Source organism: Ranitomeya variabilis, chromosome 7 (assembly GCF_051348905.1).
Source record: "Ranitomeya variabilis isolate aRanVar5 chromosome 7, aRanVar5.hap1, whole genome shotgun sequence".
NCBI classification, from domain to species: domain Eukaryota; kingdom Metazoa; phylum Chordata; class Amphibia; order Anura; family Dendrobatidae; genus Ranitomeya; species Ranitomeya variabilis.
Genome location: NC_135238.1, coordinates 49,894,260 through 49,914,405, shown reverse-complemented (window position 1 = coordinate 49,914,405; position 20,146 = coordinate 49,894,260). Strand labels below are relative to the sequence as shown.

Sequence of the window (20,146 nt, the reverse complement as noted above, 5' to 3'; positions counted from 1 at the left end):
TTGTTTTGTAGGCTTTCAGCCACTTTACATTTGTGGACCAATGTGTTCTATTGTTTTGTAGGCTTTCAGCCACTTTACATTTGAGCGGTCGGGGCATCAGCTCATTGTTGTAGACATTCAAGGAGTGGGAGACTTATACACGGACCCCCAAATTCATACAGAATGTGGAACTGACTTTGGAGATGGCAACTTGGGTACTTAATTTTATGTTTTCATTATATGACTGTAATGGGTTGTTCTATCTTAGAGCAAATCCTGACATTATGCCCTCAATGTCTACTAAATGTACCAATAAGGCCCACCTAGAACATGGCATTGTCATACGTGGTCAGGAATGGAGTGGTGGATGCGATTGCGAGGCTCTCTCCAATCATTTCTATGGGAGTTCCAAAAACATTCAAGCAAGTTTGCTCTGAAAGTCTTAGAGCTCCCATAGACATGAATGCAGGTCTACTTCTCCATTCCCATCTCCATTCATTTCTAACAGCACACAATGTTCTCTAGAAAGATGCGGGACCTGAATTCATAGTTTTTAAGGTTGAAAGAAGACACAAGTCCATCAAGATAAACATATAGCCCAACATATTGATCCAGAGAAAGCAAAACCCACATGAGGCAGATGCTAATTTCCCCAGATTAGGGAAAAAAAAATCCTTCCCAACTCCACAAGCGGAAATCAGACTGGTTACCTGGATAAATATCCCATCACAGAATCTAGTGCCTGTAACCTGTAATATTCGCACAGTACAGAATCCATAGCCTCACTGCTCGCACAGTAAAGCATCCATAGTCTCACTAATCGCACAGTACACAATCCATAGCCTCACTGCTCGCACAGTAAACAATCCATAGCCTCACTGCTCGCACAGTAAACAATCCATAGCCTCACTGCTCGCACAGTACAGAATCCATAGTGTCACTGCTCGCACAGTACAGAATCCATAGTGTCACTGCTCGCACAGTACAGAATCCATAGTGTCACTGCTCGCACAGTAAAGAATCCATAGTCTCACTGCTCGCACAGTACAGAATCCATAGTGTCACTGCTCGCACAGTACAGAATCCATAGTGTCACTGCTCGCACAGTACAGAATCCATAGTGTCACTGCTCGCACAGTAAAGAATCCATAGTCTCACTGCTCGCACAGTAAAGAATCCATAGTCTCACTGCTCGCACAGTACAGAATCCATAGCCTCACTGCTCGCACAGTAAAGAATCCATAATCTCACTGCTCGCACAGTAAAGAATCCATAGTCTCACTGCTCGCACAGTAAAGAATCCATAGTCTCACTGCTCGCACAGTAAAGAATCCATAGTGTCACTGTTCGCGCAGTAAATAATTCATAGTCTCACTGCTCGCACAGTACAGAATCTGTTGGACAGTTAAGGCCATATCCTGTTTTTAGGGGTTGGATTGCAGAATAGTGTTCAAACCAGTATTAGCCTAAAAATAATATTTAATGTCTTAGTCTTTTCTTTAGACAGAATTTTGCATTAATTACATGACATTTACTGAATAGTTTTGTTATTTTTTTTCCTGTTCTCCAGGGGTGCGCGGTATGGCCTTGTTCTTCCATTCCCACGCCTGTAACAAAATCTGTAAAAGCATGGGGCTGACACCTTTCGACCATTCCCGCCAGGAAAAAGCAGTTTTGGACAACTCCGCCAAGATGCTGGTACATTTCACTAAATAAGAGATTTGTGCAATCTCTCGTAACATCAGTTATCAAAATGTTTGTTTTTTTTTGGTATTGTTTTTTTTTTTTTACTACTCGGTTGTAATAGTTAGCTGTCAGATAAATGCGTTTTTTTTTAATGTGTACAGTGATCGGCTAGATCCCGGGATCCCTTGGAGTGTAGAGGAGAGGTGATCCCCTGTCCATGCCTAGCATTATTACTCCTCCACCATACTTTACTGTTGGCATGATGCAGTCAGGCGGGTAATGTTCTCCTGACATTTGCTGAACCCAACTTGTCCAGCAGACCTAAGATAGAGAATGTGTGATCCATCACTGCACAGAACACGTTTCCACTGCTCCAGAGTCCAGTGGTGGCAGCTTTACACCACTCCATCCGATGCACTGCGTTGTGCTTGGTGATGTAAGGCTGCATCCAGCTCCTCGGCCATAAAGCTCCTGCTGCATAGTTTTTATGCTGATGTTAATACCAGAGGAAGTCTGGACTATGCAGTTATGGAGTCAGTAGAGCGTTGGTGAGTTTTCTGCCCTTTGCTCCTCGGCACTCGGTGACCCCACTCTGTAACGTTACGGGGTCTCCACTTCGTGCGGTTTCTACCACTTCTCCATAATATCACGCACATGTTTTTTTTTATTTTTCAGCAATCTGCCCAGACTGTAGTGCGTGGCATAGAAGAGAAATGTGGCAGCTCTCGGGTGAGGACCATGTCTGGAAGCCGTCCACCTCTGCTCTCTCGGTTGTCGGAAAACTCTGGAGATGACAACATGAGTGACATGGCTTTCGACTCGTTGCCAAACTCACCCTCCCCGGCCACCCCTCAGGGTCACAGATTTGATGTGCATGGTATGGACGCCATCATAGTATACATACACAAATATAGTCCAAAAACTCCTTAATGGGATCGTCTCAGAATAGAAACTGATGGCATGAGGGTTGGGCGGCCGGTGGTAGCATTGATCCACGAGCTGATGGTCATTAGGATGATGCTTGTGTTTCCTCGCACAGGTTGGCCCATCTTCAATGAGGTCGATAACTTGAATAATGAAGATAATAACAACAGAGTAAGTTTGTTTGTTTTTTTCCACTAAACCTTTGTAATTTTTCCCAATACTATTTTCACTTTGCGCAAAGGTAGCATCCACTTTATCCTGTTACTTTTCTTAGGACTCTGAAAATGGTGGCGACAGTGGTTGTCCCAGCGAAAAGAGAAGTGAATCCGATGAAATGGAGAACAGAGTAAGCCAAATATCACCCTGGGTATCCCATCCAGGAACACTCAAAGCCATTGTTGTGTTTTTGCTTTTTTTTTTTTTTATTATTATTATTATTATTATTAATTTTTTAAAGGGGAAGCATATATTTATTTTACGATTTATTACATACACCGTATGAACCCACATACAGCCCCCCTATATACAGTAGGATTCCACACATGCTCCAAAGCCCACCCAGCAAACACCGTTCTCTAACCCTTAACAAAGTGATCCAAGCATGCCAATGTCAAGACTTCACCACGGGGAACCACTGCAGGAGGATCGCAGAATACCTTAGAACATGTATTCTTTAGGGAAAGCAGCAAAGGATTACATTGTCACCTGCCAGGGGGGAAGGAGACTGATTCCTCCAGAGCCTGTCTCCAGGAGCACAAATCGGCAGCAACAGGGGACAATATGAAAGCAAAAATATTTGACTTTTTGAACCGCTTTTAACAGTCTATTCGGGACGTTTCATAGGAAGATTATTCATAGGATAAGCCATTTAAAAGAATTTCCCTTGCTGATGGTGACCATCTATATACAGGAACATGGACGGCGCATGTTCTAATGATAGGATCGATCGGCCGTTTTACTGTTCACACCCCAGTGGTGAAGTGCAGAAGTCGGAAAGAACACTTTATTTCCAATCTGATAGTCAAGGGAAACTTTCTAGTCTTCTGCCGACATTTTAGTTCTATACCTCCGTAGGGTAAATAGAAACCCTTCCACATCACTGCTACATTCCCTATGGGAAATAAACATTATATGGATTTGGGGGCATGGAATGAGCAGGAAATGACTGAACAAGATTTCCCATAGTATTATGGATTATTTGTTTTACATATTTACCTTCTCCATTTATAGCCACATGGAAATTATAACCGCAGACGGTTTGAGTCCGAGTCTGAGGACAGCTTCGGGAAGGTATGTGTCGCCACAAGAGCAGCCGTTGCTTTTCTCTTTCCTCCTTCATTCTCCATCGTGAGCTCATTTCACTGAGAAAACATCAGTACTGGTTCATATAACAGAAGTACAACCCTGTATGTAAGGACCTCTCCTTTATATAGCGTGGTCTTCTACCTAAGATCATGGCCACACCATAGCAATGGGAACGATGCCCAACTCCAATATTTGCTGACACTTTGCAAGCCCCAGTGTACAAGCCTCACTCTTATTGACATTTATCAGCTGTCACTATATATTTATGATTTATATAATTATGATTTTATTATATATATTTATGATTATATATATATATATATTTATGATTATATATATTTTATGATTTTTATAATATAATAATAAAAATGATAAAAATTAAAATATAATACAAATCAAATATATTTATATATTTATGATTTTTATTATATATATTTATGATATACATATATATATATATATATATATATAATTTTTTTATATCATTTTTATATAATATAATATATTATATCTTTTATATAATATAATATATATTTTATATAATATATATATATATATATATATATATATATATAATTTTTATATTTTTTTTATATAATTTTTTTTTTTAAATCACAAATATATTTGATTTTCATTATATTTTAATATTTATAATTTTTACTATTATATTATAAAAATCATAAATATATATATATATATATATATATATATATATATATATATATATATATATATATATATATATATATATATATATATATATATATATATATATATATAATTGTATCCTGACCTACAGTTAACTGTTTTGTATCTTTTTTTTATCGCTATATGACACACTATGACCTCTTGCACATACCTGATCTGTGTGCCGGAGGTGTTACGGCAACATATTGGGTTCACTGTGGCTGCATATGCTATATTATATAGAAATACTATGTACTTCTGTATGTTAGAGATATTCTTTCCTATGAACAATTCCATATTTACCCTATTTAATTTCTACTATCTAAATTCCAGAACTAGATACATTTGGGCTCTGATCACATATCTGTTTCGATATTGAATTTCATTGATTACTTTTTTTGGAACAGAGGACAGTTTGACTTGCAGAACTTTTTCTTCCATTGTAAGAAACAGAACCCAAACCGACCCCGTAACAATCAATAGATCCCTCTGCGTTACATTACATGGCTGATGCTGCGGATCATTTATTCCGATTGTTTTTTCCTAATCCTGAGCATAACGTAAAGTCCGATCGGGCATGTGAACAGAGCCTTATATGTCTAGTAGAACGCATTACATGGCTGGTACTGCTGTGTTCCTATGTGATTGTACTTTTTTTGTTCTTTAACCCATCACATCATCTATTCCTTTCTAATTTTTCTCCAAATAGAGCAAATGTCTTTACTTAAAAGCCAATGTGAACCTTAAAAACAGCCCCCGGAATAAACTGGTGATTCTGCATGAGTTGCTGCCAGAGATTCCAGTGAATGCTTCTGTTACTGTTTATTGCTGACATGACACATTGCACGTTTGGATGGATTTTCAACTTGAAAGTAGATTATGGTTTATATTGCTCAGCATTAATATCATCGGCTATCGGAATACAGAATTGACATGTGAAATAATCATCTTTTTTTTTTCCTGTTCTGCGCTTTTATACTTGTATGTAATCTATGTAAAACATAGGGTAACCTTGGAAATACAGTGTTGTAATGCCCGCACACCATATATACGGTAATTCTTTTGGCCCACATCTACTTACCCGTACACATTAAGCCTATAACCAAGGTCAAAATCCACATACACATGTAAAATACAGATGTGGAGCCAAAATACCTGAAAAGGTTCAGTGCAAAATATGATAATAATCCAATTAAAAAACGCACCAAAAGAAACCAAAAATGGAAAAGTAGAGAATTTTATTACAAAAAATGACATAAAAAGTACAAGGGATGTGACAGGGGGAAAAGCCAGAACGTGGGAGGGCACAGGGGAAAAACCAGGCATTAGCAGGTACACATAGTATAAATATAGTAAAGTTACTCCGTGGTGTGTAAGGTAATAGTTCAAATAAACACACCCACAGTATGGGCACACACCTTGGAGCAAACACACAAACAACAGAGGGGCTGTAAACCACCTCTGAGCCCACAACCAGGAGAATATCAAAGTTTGGAGTAAATCATTATTCGTATTTACCTGCACGTGCCTGGAGCCCTGTGAAGCCCACTGTCCCCTACGCGCGTTTCGGCGCTCAAGCCTTCTTCCGGGGGAGTGGCTTCCAAGTGCAAAAGGGCTATCTTAAAAAGAACAGGCTGGCCAATCAAAAAAGTGGGCCGATCTACTGCTGTGAAGCGGCGCATGGAGTGCCGACGTCTCCAAGGAGTCTAGCGTCGCCAAGGGCGTCACAAAGCAGGGCGGAACGAGAGAAGAGGCCCCGCCCACGTGAAACGTCAGCGGGGAATCCAATCCCGGACGAAGCCCTGCCCGAAGAGACACCGTCGGCGGCGCCGAACACCTGGAGTCAGCCTACATGCGCTCAAGCAGAAGAAATACATCTAAATGGGTATCATCGCAGTGGAATGAAATGGCAGTTTATAAAAAAGGGGGGAGGGGGGGAAGGAAGGGGAAGAAAAAATAGCGATCCTATCAATAAAACAGTGAGGTGCTAGTAATCTAAATATAATATACAGCGTAGTATGACATATGGCAAATAGTGCAACCAAAGTGTTAAAAGTGTTAGATTATAAATGTAAAACAAGGGAGGGGGGAGAAAAAATAATAACAATCCTATGGATAAAACAGTGAGGTGCTAGTGATATAAATATAGTATACAGCGTGGTATAAAATATACAAGCACATAGCATATAATAATACCAAAGTACATAATATAAAAATATGGAACAATCCTATCAATAAGATGCTAGTGTTCTAAATACAATATGCCGCGTAATATAACGCATCCAGGCACATAACGTATAGTGCAAACAGAGATGCATAGTGTATAAATATATATATTAAAAAATACACACAAACAAATAAAATTACAAGTGCATATAACGTAATTCCCTGCACAATGGGATAAGGTGATAATATAAAAAGACGGAGAACCATCAATTAGGACAATAAAGTACAATTGTATGAATATAAATATACTGTGTAATAACACAGATCATATATAGGCATATAAAACACCAGAAAAACAAAAAACCGGTAAAAACAAATACGATGGTGAATAATATATATATGCCCATAAATATAATAAGTGATGTATCCGATAGGAAACACAATTCTTCAAATTCAATGAAGGATGCCATATTCAAAACGATATGTCCCAACAAGAAGCCCACTTGAAATAAAGAAGAAGGTCAGCCTGATATGGTATAAACCTAGGATATGTATATAAAATGAAACAGAAATAAATTAAAAAATAATAACAATAGCAACAAAATAACATTTGGAAGAACACACAATAATTAAAAACGGACTCAGATGACAATCATAAAAAAGGGGCAAAGCTTAAAATCTCATTAAGGCCATGAGGATGTACAGTGCGCAATTTCCAAATCCAGAAGGCCTCCCTCTGTGCCAAAAGACGGCCAAGATTCCCCCCACGAGCGTTCGAAACAATGCGGTCAATCCCTTTAACCTTAAAACCCGAAGGGTCACAGTTATGGAAGGCTTTGAAATGGCGTGGGATAGTTTTGAGGGATTCCACATTCTCCTCTTTAACAGCCGCTAAGATGTCTCTAACGTGCTCCCGTGTTCGAACTTTTAGAGTTCTTGTTGTAAGACCAACATATACCTTATTACAAGGACATGAGGCATAGTATATTACCATAGTAGTCGAGCACGTGATAGTTTGTGTGATGGTAAAATTGCGACCGTCTGAGGAAGAAAAATCCCTAGCATGGATGATGTTGGGGCACGCCACACAGTTCCCACAAGGTTTGCACCCCCACGGCACAATGTGGGGTGGCCGACCAGGAGAAAACAAAGGAGGAGGGGTCTGGGGTGGAAAGTAACTTCTTACCAGGTGGTCACCCAAATTGCGTGATCGCCTGGCTGTAACTGAAGGCCGATCAGGTAGATATTGCCTCAGTACAGAATCAGCACGGAGTATTGGCCAATATTTCGCCAACACATCCTGCATCTTATTCCATTGAGAATGGTACTGGGTAACCAATCTTACCTGAGAATTGTTCTTAGCTACCGTTGTTGAGTAGAGAAGCTGATGCCTTCGAGTGTTTCTTGCCCGATTATATGCTCTTTTTAGGCATCTTTTGCTATAGCCTCTGTTCTACCTGCAGCTCCAGGGGACTGCAATGGGCGCGGCCTGTGCGCCGGCCTATGCAAATCTCTTCCTGGGGCTGTGGGAGAGGGACCTATTCTCGTCAGATCGGGGTACATCAATGGAGCGGGTCATTTTTTGGGCCCGCTACATTGATGATATATTCCTGATCTGGCGGGGACCTTTAGTTGATTTACAAAATTTTATTGCAGATTTAAACAGGAATAATTTGAACATACGGTTAACTTTTAAATTTGATTATAGCAAGATTGATTTTTTGGATGTCACTGTGAAGAGGGGTCTGGATGGTTTTTTGGTTGCCGATGCCTTCCGTAAGGATACGGCAGTTAATTCTGTCTTACATGCGTCTTCTTCCCACCCTCCTCATGTGATTAACTCTGTTCCAACTGGCCAATTCCTTAGAATTAGAAGGATCTGCTCATCGGATGAGGATTTTGAGGCTCAGGCGAAGGACATGACCAATCGGTTTCTGAACAGAGGCTATAGCAAAAGATGCCTAAAAAGAGCATATAATCGGGCAAGAAACACTCGAAGGCATCAGCTTCTCTACTCAACAACGGTAGCTAAGAACAATTCTCAGGTAAGATTGGTTACCCAGTACCATTCTCAATGGAATAAGATGCAGGATGTGTTGGCGAAATATTGGCCAATACTCCGTGCTGATTCTGTACTGAGGCAATATCTACCTGATCGGCCTTCAGTTACAGCCAGGCGATCACGCAATTTGGGTGACCACCTGGTAAGAAGTTACTTTCCACCCCAGACCCCTCCTCCTTTGTTTTCTCCTGGTCGGCCACCCCACATTGTGCCGTGGGGGTGCAAACCTTGTGGGAACTGTGTGGCGTGCCCCAACATCATCCATGCTAGGGATTTTTCTTCCTCAGACGGTCGCAATTTTACCATCACACAAACTATCACGTGCTCGACTACTATGGTAATATACTATGCCTCATGTCCTTGTAATAAGGTATATGTTGGTCTTACAACAAGAACTCTAAAAGTTCGAACACGGGAGCAGGTTAGAGACATCTTAGCGGCTGTTAAAGAGGAGAATGTGGAATCCCTCAAAACTATCCCACGCCATTTCAAAGCCTTCCATAACTGTGACCCTTCGGGTTTTAAGGTTAAAGGGATTGACCGCATTGTTTCGAACGCTCGTGGGGGGAATCTTGGTCGTCTTTTGGCACAGAGGGAGGCCTTCTGGATTTGGAAATTGCGCACTGTACATCCTCATGGCCTTAATGAGATTTTAAGCTTTGCCCCTTTTTTATGATTGTCATCTGAGTCCGTTTTTAATTATTGTGTGTTCTTCCAAATGTTATTTTGTTGCTATTGTTATTATTTTTTAATTTATTTCTGTTTCATTTTATATACATATCCTAGGTTTATACCATATCAGGCTGACCTTCTTCTTTATTTCAAGTGGGCTTCTTGTTGGGACATATCGTTTTGAATATGGCATCCTTCATTGAATTTGAAGAATTGTGTTTCTTATCGGATACATCACTTATTATATTTATGGACATATATATATTATTCACCATCGTATTTGTTTTTACCGGTTTTTTGTTTTTCTGGTGTTTTATATGCCTATATATGATCTGTGTTATTACACAGTATATTTATATTCATACAATTGTACTTTATTGTCCTAATTGATGGTTCTCCGTCTTTTTATATTATCACCTTATCCCATTGTGCAGGGAATTACGTTATATGCACTTGTAATTTTATTTGTTTGTGTGTATTTTTTAATATATATATTTATACACTATGCATCTCTGTTTGCACTATACGTTATGTGCCTGGATGCGTTATATTACGCGGCATATTGTATTTAGAACACTAGCATCTTATTGATAGGATTGTTCCATATTTTTATATTATGTACTTTGGTATTATTATATGCTATGTGCTTGTATATTTTATACCACGCTGTATACTATATTTATATCACTAGCACCTCACTGTTTTATCCATAGGATTGTTATTATTTTTTCTCCCCCCTCCCTTGTTTTACATTTATAATCTAACACTTTTAACACTTTGGTTGCACTATTTGCCATATGTCATACTACGCTGTATATTATATTTAGATTACTAGCACCTCACTGTTTTATTGATAGGATCGCTATTTTTTCTTCCCCTTCCTTCCCCCCCTCCCCCCTTTTTTATAAACTGCCATTTCATTCCACTGCGATGATACCCATTTAGATGTATTTCTTCTGCTTGAGCGCATGTAGGCTGACTCCAGGTGTTCGGCGCTGCCGACGGTGTCTCTTCGGGCAGGGCTTCGTCCGGGATTGGATTCCCCGCTGACGTTTCACGTGGGCGGGGCCTCTTCTCTCGTTCCGCCCTGCTTTGTGACGCCCTTGGCGACGCTAGACTCCTTGGAGACGTCGGCACTCCATGCGCCGCTTCACAGCAGTAGATCGGCCCACTTTTTTGATTGGCCAGCCTGTTCTTTTTAAGATAGCCCTTTTGCACTTGGAAGCCACTCCCCCGGAAGAAGGCTTGAGCGCCGAAACGCGCGTAGGGGACAGTGGGCTTCACAGGGCTCCAGGCACGTGCAGGTAAATACGAATAATGATTTACTCCAAACTTTGATATTCTCCTGGTTGTGGGCTCAGAGGTGGTTTACAGCCCCTCTGTTGTTTGTGTGTTTGCTCCAAGGTGTGTGCCCATACTGTGGGTGTGTTTATTTGAACTATTACCTTACACACCACGGAGTAACTTTACTATAATAATAATAATAATAATAATAATTTTATTTATATAGCGCCAACATATTCCGCAGCGCTTTACAACTTATAGAGGGGACTTGTACAGACAATAGACATTACAGCATAACAGAAATCACAGTTCAAAACAGATACCAGGAGGAATGAGGGCCCTGCTGCTCGCAAGCTTACAATCTATGAGGAAAAGGGGAGACACAAGAGGTGGATGGTAACAATTGCTTTAGTTATTTGGACCAGCCATAGTGTAAGGCTCGGGTGTTCATGTAAAGCTGCATGAACCAGTTAACTGCCTAAGTATGTAACAGTACAGACACAGAGGCTATTAACTGCATAAAGTGTATGAGAACATGATGGAGGAACGTGATTATGTTGTTGTTTTTTTATTAATAGGCCACACAGGGATAATTAGGTTAATGCGTTGAGGCGGTAGGCCAATCTGAACAAATGAGTTTTTAGTGCACGCTTAAAACTGTGTGTACTATATTTATACTATGTGTACCTGCTAATGCCTGGTTTTTCCCTGTGCCCTCCCACGTTCTGGCTTTTCCCCCTGTCACATCCCTTGTACTTTTTATGTCATTTTTTGTAATAAAATTCTCTACTTTTCCATTTTTGGTTTCTTTTGGTGCGTTTTTTAATTGGATTATTACCCGTACACATGTTGGCCAAGGATTCTTATATTTTCAATAGGGAGACAGAAGTAAGTCGTTGCCTGACATCAATGACGGCAGAACAAAAGGATCGGGCATCTAACAGAACAAAAGGATCGGGCATCTAACAGAACAAAAGGATCAGGCATCTAACAGAACAAAAGGATCGGGCATCTATATTCAAACTGCCCAATCCTCATCTCCCCAACATCACGCATCATGGTATTCAGGAGGCCACCAGTCACATCAGATTTTCCACCATCACCATCAAAAAGGGACAGTTTTGGCGGGTTTTAACTAAAGACCTAACATACACATTAGATTATCTTGTAATCACTTATTTGGCTTCCAAGCTCACATATTTCCGCATCCCTTGCTTCTTCATTATCTGTACGGAGCTGATCTTGGTGATACGTAATATATTAATCTTTTATAGGAAGCACAATGTCTCCTAGAATGCAGTCACAATATAATGGCAGCATAAAAAAGGGACAGAGACCCTGATTGCATCGATGAATCAGTAACTGGGTTTCTTAGTGTTTTGATAAAATCATAATTGTATCTGCTGCATCTTTGCTAGTCCTCTCAATGATGATCTCTGTATAACCCCACGCGCACCACTGTTTGGCAGCTTTCGGCCTACACTGTGCATAGACAAAAAGCTGCCAATCAATAGTCCGGGAGGATTGACGGTGCGTGAATATCAAGGACTACACAGCAAGTGCTCATCATAGAGAGGACTAGCAGAGCTGCAGCAGAATAAACACTGCTTAATCAAAACTATAGGGAGAATCGATGTCTAAATAATACAGAAAATTGTTCCAGATTTCTTCTTTAATTGACCTAAAATGGATCACCGTTCCGTATTATATTGTGAATAATGCATTTTATTTCATAGTCATCAGATTCAATCATTTCTGACTGCTTCTTGTTGGAGGCATCCATCCAAATACTGTGCTTCTTGTGGTGTTTATTGATCTTTTTTTTCCAGTAATGTCAGAGTTTATGGTGTCAGATCCAGTTACCCCGTCTGTGTGAAATGCGGCATGCTTAATGTCCCAACATGTAGGGCGTGATCCACTGTCTCGTCCGGATAAACGTGATAATTATTGCATTCAATTTTTGCTGATCTTTTCTTTTGATGGCACTGCAACGTGTCGCTGTGCATGAGCAATATGCGCTTTCATCTTTGTAATAGCCAGCAAAGCTTTACAAAGCGCCAGCAGCCACTTATGTGTCTTTTGAAATGATGTGTATTTACTGTAATCTTCTGTCCCTATGACAACACTTCCTGCCTCTCTTCTGTTTCTAGTTCTGTAGGAAGCAGTGAGATCTTCCAATCTGCATAATTGTCTTGTACAATGTCATATATTTTGTCCCATCTGTCAAATGAATGGTGGCCGGTCCCACCAAAAGCATCAGGTTCCGCCATCTTTAGTCTGTAAGGTCACCTTAATTGTCAGTGTAATCACTTATTAGGCAAATCTGACACTGACACCTCCAGGCTGAGCGCGGTATTACAGTCTACGAGATTCTACACGGTTTCAATGGTTTGACAAATGTAATTTTTTTCCTTTTTATTAACTATTTGCTGACCGACTTCTAAAGCTGCCGTTGATGATGATTCGCGTGAAATTCTTCTTGTCCTTTAACCGCTGATACAAAAACTTTCTGTGTTGGTGATTTTAGGTGTCGGTGGAGAAGTGGAACCAATTCCTTACATCCCGTGTGCACATCCACCGATCCTCTTGCGTCGCTTCAGAAGTGCAGAGACTCAACAATCTAGAAATAGAAAAGAAAATTGGGAAATCCATTCTGGGAAAGGTAAAAATCTGACCCTTTACATTTGTTGTGTCCTATAATCCTTTAATAATGGCAAATACGATATAATTCATAAAGTTTTCATCAAGTACAAATAAAAGAAAAAAAATCGATAACAATCCAGATTAGGCTTCACTGAGTGCCATTCATGCTAGGCCTCATTTATCAAACAGGAAGTAGAATTCACATTGTTGCCCATAGCGACCAATCAGAGCTCGGATTACATTTTTTAAACTGCTCTGGAAAAATGAAAGCTAAATTCTAATTGGTTTCTATGGGCAACAGATGGTTTTCCTGTCTGACCATTTTGATAAACGAGGCCTAATATGAATAATAATTAGTGACATTAAATGGCCATTATTTATTATTGAATACATGTGTGAATCGTAGAGTATTAATATTTTTATGCCGTTATTTGTATGACAGGTTCACTTGGCAATGGTGCGCTATCATGAGGGAGGGCGCTTTTGTGAAAAAGATCAGGACTGGGATCAGGAATCTGCCATATTCCACCTGGAACATGCTGCTCACTGTGGAGAACTAGAGGCCATTATCGGCCTTGGGCTTATGTATTCTCAGCTGCCCCATCACATCCTGACGGAAGTATCTGTGGAGGTAAAGCTATTATGGTTAACAATTATGGGTCATTAATAACATTGGTCTTCTCATATAGGGCAAAGGGGACTTTTGGGCTTCCCAAAACTCAGATGCCTGGGTGCTAGTGCAGCCCGTTCACCCACTTAGTTGTATAGCATGGAGACCAGGCACCAAAGTCTAAAATTCTTGGAGCAGAGCGTGAATGACTACCTGGAACTGCAAGGAAAAGTTGTCATTAGCTGCTGTGCTCTGCATAGGCAGCAACTGTAATGACAGAAGTTGAGCATAATAAAGTCAGACATAAAGGGCCTGATTCATCAAAAATTTCACTCCAGAATTCTGGCATAAAGGCTTTGAAAAATTGCAAACTTTTGGTGCAACTCGGAGTTGTGCCAAAATGTTACGACTTTTGCCATTCTCACACCAGGTGTGAGATTTCTGCCGTAGCACACGCCAATCCTCTGACACTTCAAATTCGTTAAAAGGCATTTTGGTTTGTTTTTAGATTTATCTTGCCTGCACCTGTTGCTGCACCTGTTGCTGCACCTGTTGCTGCACCTGTTGTTGCACCTGTTGCTGCACCTGTTGCTGCACCTGTTGCTGTTCCTGTACCTGTTACTGCACTAATTCTGCTTATTAGATATTGCCACTTATAATGACCCAACACATGCTGCTAATTCTAGAAATATTTATTTGTATTATTTCCTTACTTAAAAGGACACAGAGAAAAACAGAATTAAAGGCTTTAACTATTTATTGATGGCTGCAGAAGCAGGCGACCGCCCCTCCATGATCCATATCGCTCGAGCTTACGACACTGGTTTAAATCTTGGATCAGACAGGTAAATAATAAGAAATGCGACGTCTTCGCTATGTATAATATTGGATTTATACCAATTTTTTTTTTTTTACATTATTGTGGGTTTTATAGTTAAAAAACCCTTTTTATTGTGTTGTAGGTTACAAGACTGGCAGGAAGCTCTGTTCTGGTACAATTCTGCATTAAACATGACTGATTATGATGAAGGAGGGGAATATGATGGCACCCAAGATGAACCCAAATATCTGCTGCTAGCTAGGGAAGCGGAGATGCTGTTTACAGGGGGATTTAAACTGGAGAAAGACCCACAACGATCTGGTAACATCTTATTTAAAATGAAAAATTACTTAATTTGATGACGTTGTTCAACATTGAAACGTGGCCTACACAAAATGAAGATTTAGCTGCTTGCGTAGTTCCTTACTTACATTTTATAGACTTCTGTGGAACTGGCCTCACATGAGCACTGCCATCTCTTCATTGAAATGTGGGCGGAGTGCGTTGTGGGCGGAGTGCATTGTGGGCGGAGTGCGTGGTGGGCGGAGTGCGTCTTCTGGGTATTGGCAGATGAGTTCGCAGACGTCCAGTTTTCCAGTTCCGGAGGGTCTCTGAGTTGGGAAAGGCACCTTTCTGGCCATTTATGGAGAATCCACGTGAATTTGAGTACTACCACATTTAAATTCACGTGATTTTAAACCTTTGGTGATCTATGCCAAACATGTATGGTGAAAGTGCAACATCACTAGATGGACAAATACAACAGAAAAATGCAAGGGTGCAATTTTGCTTTTAAAAATCCACTTGATTTATTTCAATATTAATATCCATAATGAATACTTGCAAGTAAAATAATAGTAACCAATTAAACATACAGGGAATGGCAAAACAGCCCTAAAATAATAGAGGGTTTCTTACCATACCAAGATATCAAATCTGTACTTGTGTTAAGCACAAACCACAGTATGGGCTCCTTCATTGGTCAATAAAGAAATACATATACCGTAGATGATTAAATGCCAAGATATAGGCAAACGTACTTATAATTAGGAAAGCTGGCCTGATGTCTCGACACGTGTTTCACCCTGCTTCTTCATGGGGCATTCCTGGTATATCAGATCAGAGGGTTGTATATGCCCAGTTACCAGTGTTAAGCCAGATTACTGGCAAGATAATAAACAGAATATCAAGAAAGCCTGAATGGAGCCGGTAAGAAAGTAGGCAAACATAATGAGGAATTAAGGGGGCTCACCTTCCGGGCATCAGCCTTCCTTGATGGAGGGAACTGTAAAGCTGGCCATACACATCAGACTCGTGTTGGCTAAACTTGTTCCTATTGGTGGGCTTGGCCAATAGTCTGCTGTGTTCGGGGAAGCAGGTTGAGATGGCTTTTGGCCGACAGCCATGTAATATGTATGTCCAGCTATAGTTGGCCGCCCCATACAGCTTGTGTGCCAGCTCTGTTATACAACTGCCACTCAAAAGATTAGCCCCTTAATAACAACCACATCTAATACGTTAGGAAAGAGAGAAAAGGTCGCTTCTAACTCCCATTGCTGTAAAAGTATGGTTTATTAGAATCGTAAAAAATTTTTAACGGGTTAACACCGTACAGAAAAAGGAAATACAAAAATTGACGTTTTTTGGTCACCGCACCTCTCAGCCAAAACAGATCTCATACTTTGCACTGATGAGGAGCAACACCCCGAAACAGTGTCGCAAATTGAGATTCTGGTTTGGCGTTTATCCTAAGTCATATTGCAAGGCTCGTTAGAGAGTCGATAGTCACTTTTAGGGTTTCTGCTTCCATTAGGTGGGGCTGGAGTCTCCTCCTGACATGGCAAATGTGGGAAAATTTCAGCTGGATTCACTAACAAAAATCTCCTCTTTGTAACTAACTAGTTTTAAGGCCCCGTATATATAAGATTGTCAGCTGACCCCACCGTTATCATCAGGCTCGGCCAACAGTCTACTGTATTTGAGGGTCTCCAACAGATGATGTTGTGGGAAATAAGGATCCAAGATGTCTGACTTATTCTCGGTGAGCAGGGTCCAGCTGTAACGCTCTCATAGTGGACACAGATGGAGCTGCTGACCCAACGGTGGGCCAAACCACCAGTCCGCTAACAGCTATTATGTATGACATTAGTCGCGGCTAGCCCATTGTTCTTACTTTTTGATCTTTTGGTTAATGCCTCTTCTGTTCACGATGTAACTTGTCGTAATCTTATTCTTGATTTCTCCTAGGTGACCTATACACAGAAGCTGCAGAATCGGCAATGGAGGCCATGAAAGGAAGACTTGCCAATCAGTACTATCAGAAGGCAGAGGAGGCCTGGGCCCTCATGGAGGAATGAACCACGCCTGTAAAGCAATGAACATGGCAGCTGAAAATACTCTTCTAACATGGATTATATTTTATATTTGTTACAGAATGGTTTTGTCGTCTCTGGACCCTACTAATACTTGTTTACACTGAAAAAAATGTAAAAAAAAAAATTTGCTTAGATGTTGTATGACGAGTAAGAATGTCTGCAGATCTAGCGGTAATCCTGTGTGATCCTGCGTCTACGTCATGTAACAGTGGGCGAGTTACCCAGGGTCTTTGCTGCATTTAAGCAGACCTCACACCTGCTACCCGAGGCCCTATGCACCCCGAGGTTCTGATCCATCTCTCAGGAATGAAGTACCAGCTGCCATATCGCTTTCTGTGTGATCCAACGTATTCATGCCTGGAGATGATCACTTACGACAGTCATTTTGACCCATCCTATTTTGTGAGGTCTCCTTTGAGATCATGGGGGCTCTGATAAGAAAAAAAAAAACATTGAAAACATGTTTTTTTTTGTTGTTTTGTCCACTTTTGACCATCTTTTTTGTTCGAAGAGTGCGTCAAAGATGAGTTGATCACAAGGTGACCTGTTGTCGGCGATCAATTGTGATCCACAAGGAACTTGGCTGCAAATATTAAATTTCCCTGCAGCGCCATCACAGGGAAAACTGAGCATTACACCGTCCACATTAGCATCAATGAGCTGTCCGTGTATTGCATGGACATTCTGGGTCCTCCATAGAGTCGGGTCCCAAACGACGGATGCCTATCTATTAACTCTGAAGTTTTTTTTAAGGGAAAATGGGATAAATTGACTACATCCTATTATATCATAGGTAAACTATAAGTGGTACTTTATTTTAAAAATTCCCATTTAAGTCTTTGTATTTTTTTCATATACTAATGTATAATATGGCACCTTTGGCTGAAATACCCAAGGCATGGGCCTAAAAATGTCTTCCAGAGTGTGCCTTCATTTCTGATGGGTAATGCTCTGAAGACATCGCTTGAAAACCTTCATTTAAATCCTATTATTGCAAGAATGTTGGGATATTAATTATTTTTTTGTTTTAATTTTCATTCTTTTAACATACTGATCAGAACTTTATAAGCTACCTTTACACACACTTTTTTATTTTAGTTATTCCTTTTTGTGTGCAAAAAAGGCTTTTATTTAGCATTTTTTGCCCCTTTTTTAGCCATTTAAGTTTTTGAATGAAATAAGAGTTTTATATTACATTATTGCAGCAAATTATACATTGATTCTGGTCCATTTGGCTTAATAAATTTCTAGTTGGTATCTGCGTTTTTTTTTAATAATGGGGTAAAATGAGCACGGTTCCTGCTTTATCTTAGCTGTTCATGGACAGAATAGTAGTAATTCAGTTTATGCAGTCAATATCAAGTAATCGTAGAAGTGACCGGTGTGTGATATCTGAAAACTTACGGCTTGAGACTTGTTAGATTTAAATGGGATTAACTATGATAAAAAAAAAATCTATGGCTTAATTCTTTATGTAAACTTTTAAGAGATTATATATATATATATATATATATATATATATATATATATATATATATATATATACACAGTACTGACCAAAAGTTTGGACACGCCTTCTCATTTACAGATTTTTCTGTATTTTCATGACTATGAAAATTGTACATTCACACTGAAGGCATCAAAACTATGAATTAACACATGTGGAATTATATACTTAACAAAAAAGTGTGAAACAACTGAAATTATGTCTTATATTCTAGGTTCTTCAAAGTAGCCACCTTTTGCTTTGTTGACTGCTTTGCACACTCTTGGCATTCAAATCTTTAAATGAGAAGGTGTGTCCAAACTTTTGGTCTGTACTGCATAATATATTAAATTATTCTCAGTATTTTTAGATATTTGGTATCTGATGACATGTATATAAAAAAAAAAAAAACACAAAAAATGTATAAAATTTAGGCCAGTTTCACATGTTCGGATTTCAACAATGCCGGACTTTTTTGTTTAGCACCTACGATCCCCAATAGTATTGAGTGGAGGACTTTACCAACCATTCTTTTTGGGGTTTTAGAGACTTTTTTTTTTTTTTTTCATCATCTTCAACCCACAAAACTAATATGAAACTCTAAAAAACAACTCTTGAGAGTTTTCTTCGACTTTCTCGGGTTCAGGCGGCTGCAACATGGTCTGTATAGAACATACGAGAACTTTTTGTGTCTGGTCTCCGATTTCTTACCTTTTTTCTACACATGGGTGTGCATGCTATGGGGTTTAAATCCTTACTAAACACTTTGCTTAGAAATCCATGTGTTGATATGGAGGATTTCTACTTGCTAATGACAAGCTCTTATTCTTGGCAAATGCAGCTTTAAAAGAAGGGGGGGGGGGAAGTTTTAAAAGACTGTACTTACTAAAAACTTTAAAAATGTGATGTAAATGTTTACAAAAAAAATTATGCAATGTGACCTGCTATAGGGGTTGTGCTAGTTGCCTCCTAGGGAAGATATACACTCAGTACAATATTTGATTAAAGCAGAAGCAAAAGATAAAGTCTACACTGTTGTGTGAAATGATTGGAGCTTGGCTGAGCGAATGTGCAAATACCTTTTTATGTGCAAAACGCATGTAGTATGGGGGTTTAATTCATTGTTTCAATGTTTTATTTTATTAAATAAACAGTAATCCTGTTTCATATTTCGGATGTGATCATTTTTTACGAGTCTATTGTTCCTCCGGCCCAGCGGGGGATGGGAGGGTTCATATTTATTAATGTAACAAAGGTCTGTTCTATGATAACTCCGTGCCCCGTTATCCTTTCCTTAAAGGCCTGGCTCATAATCTCCTTCTAGTTTATCCCAAAAGTTTTCTCTGGGGCTGAGGTACAGTCGGTCATGTCATTCCCCACCAAATTCACCCAACCATGCCTTCATGGACTTCGCCATGTTCGACGGGCACAGCCAGGCTGCAACAGA

General features: G+C 39.8%; 1 protein-coding gene across 3 annotated transcripts in view; it reads left to right on the top strand.

The window, feature by feature from the left end:
- The window catches only part of EEF2K (eukaryotic elongation factor 2 kinase), a 61,649-nt gene extending 41,781 nt beyond the window's left edge, over positions 1 to 19,868 (top strand). For 2 of the 3 annotated variants that reach the window (XM_077275046.1, XM_077275047.1), the window contains 12 exons: positions 62 to 194; positions 1,550 to 1,677; positions 2,341 to 2,542; positions 2,705 to 2,760; positions 2,864 to 2,935; positions 3,820 to 3,879; positions 13,293 to 13,427; positions 13,851 to 14,039; positions 14,739 to 14,863; positions 14,981 to 15,159; positions 17,086 to 18,687; positions 19,010 to 19,868. In XM_077275046.1, the coding sequence (XP_077131161.1) occupies positions 62 to 194; positions 1,550 to 1,677; positions 2,341 to 2,542; positions 2,705 to 2,760; positions 2,864 to 2,935; positions 3,820 to 3,879; positions 13,293 to 13,427; positions 13,851 to 14,039; positions 14,739 to 14,863; positions 14,981 to 15,159; positions 17,086 to 17,195 (1,389 nt within the window). In that variant the 3' untranslated portion in view covers positions 17,196 to 18,687; positions 19,010 to 19,868. Of the gene's footprint in view, positions 1 to 61; positions 195 to 1,549; positions 1,678 to 2,340; positions 2,543 to 2,704; positions 2,761 to 2,863; positions 2,936 to 3,819; positions 3,880 to 5,290; positions 5,351 to 13,292; positions 13,428 to 13,850; positions 14,040 to 14,738; positions 14,864 to 14,980; positions 15,160 to 17,085; positions 18,688 to 19,009 lie in introns of all 3 variants that reach the window. The other variant, XM_077275048.1, reaches the window with a different exon arrangement.
- The last annotated feature ends 278 nt before the right edge of the window (positions 19,869 to 20,146 follow it).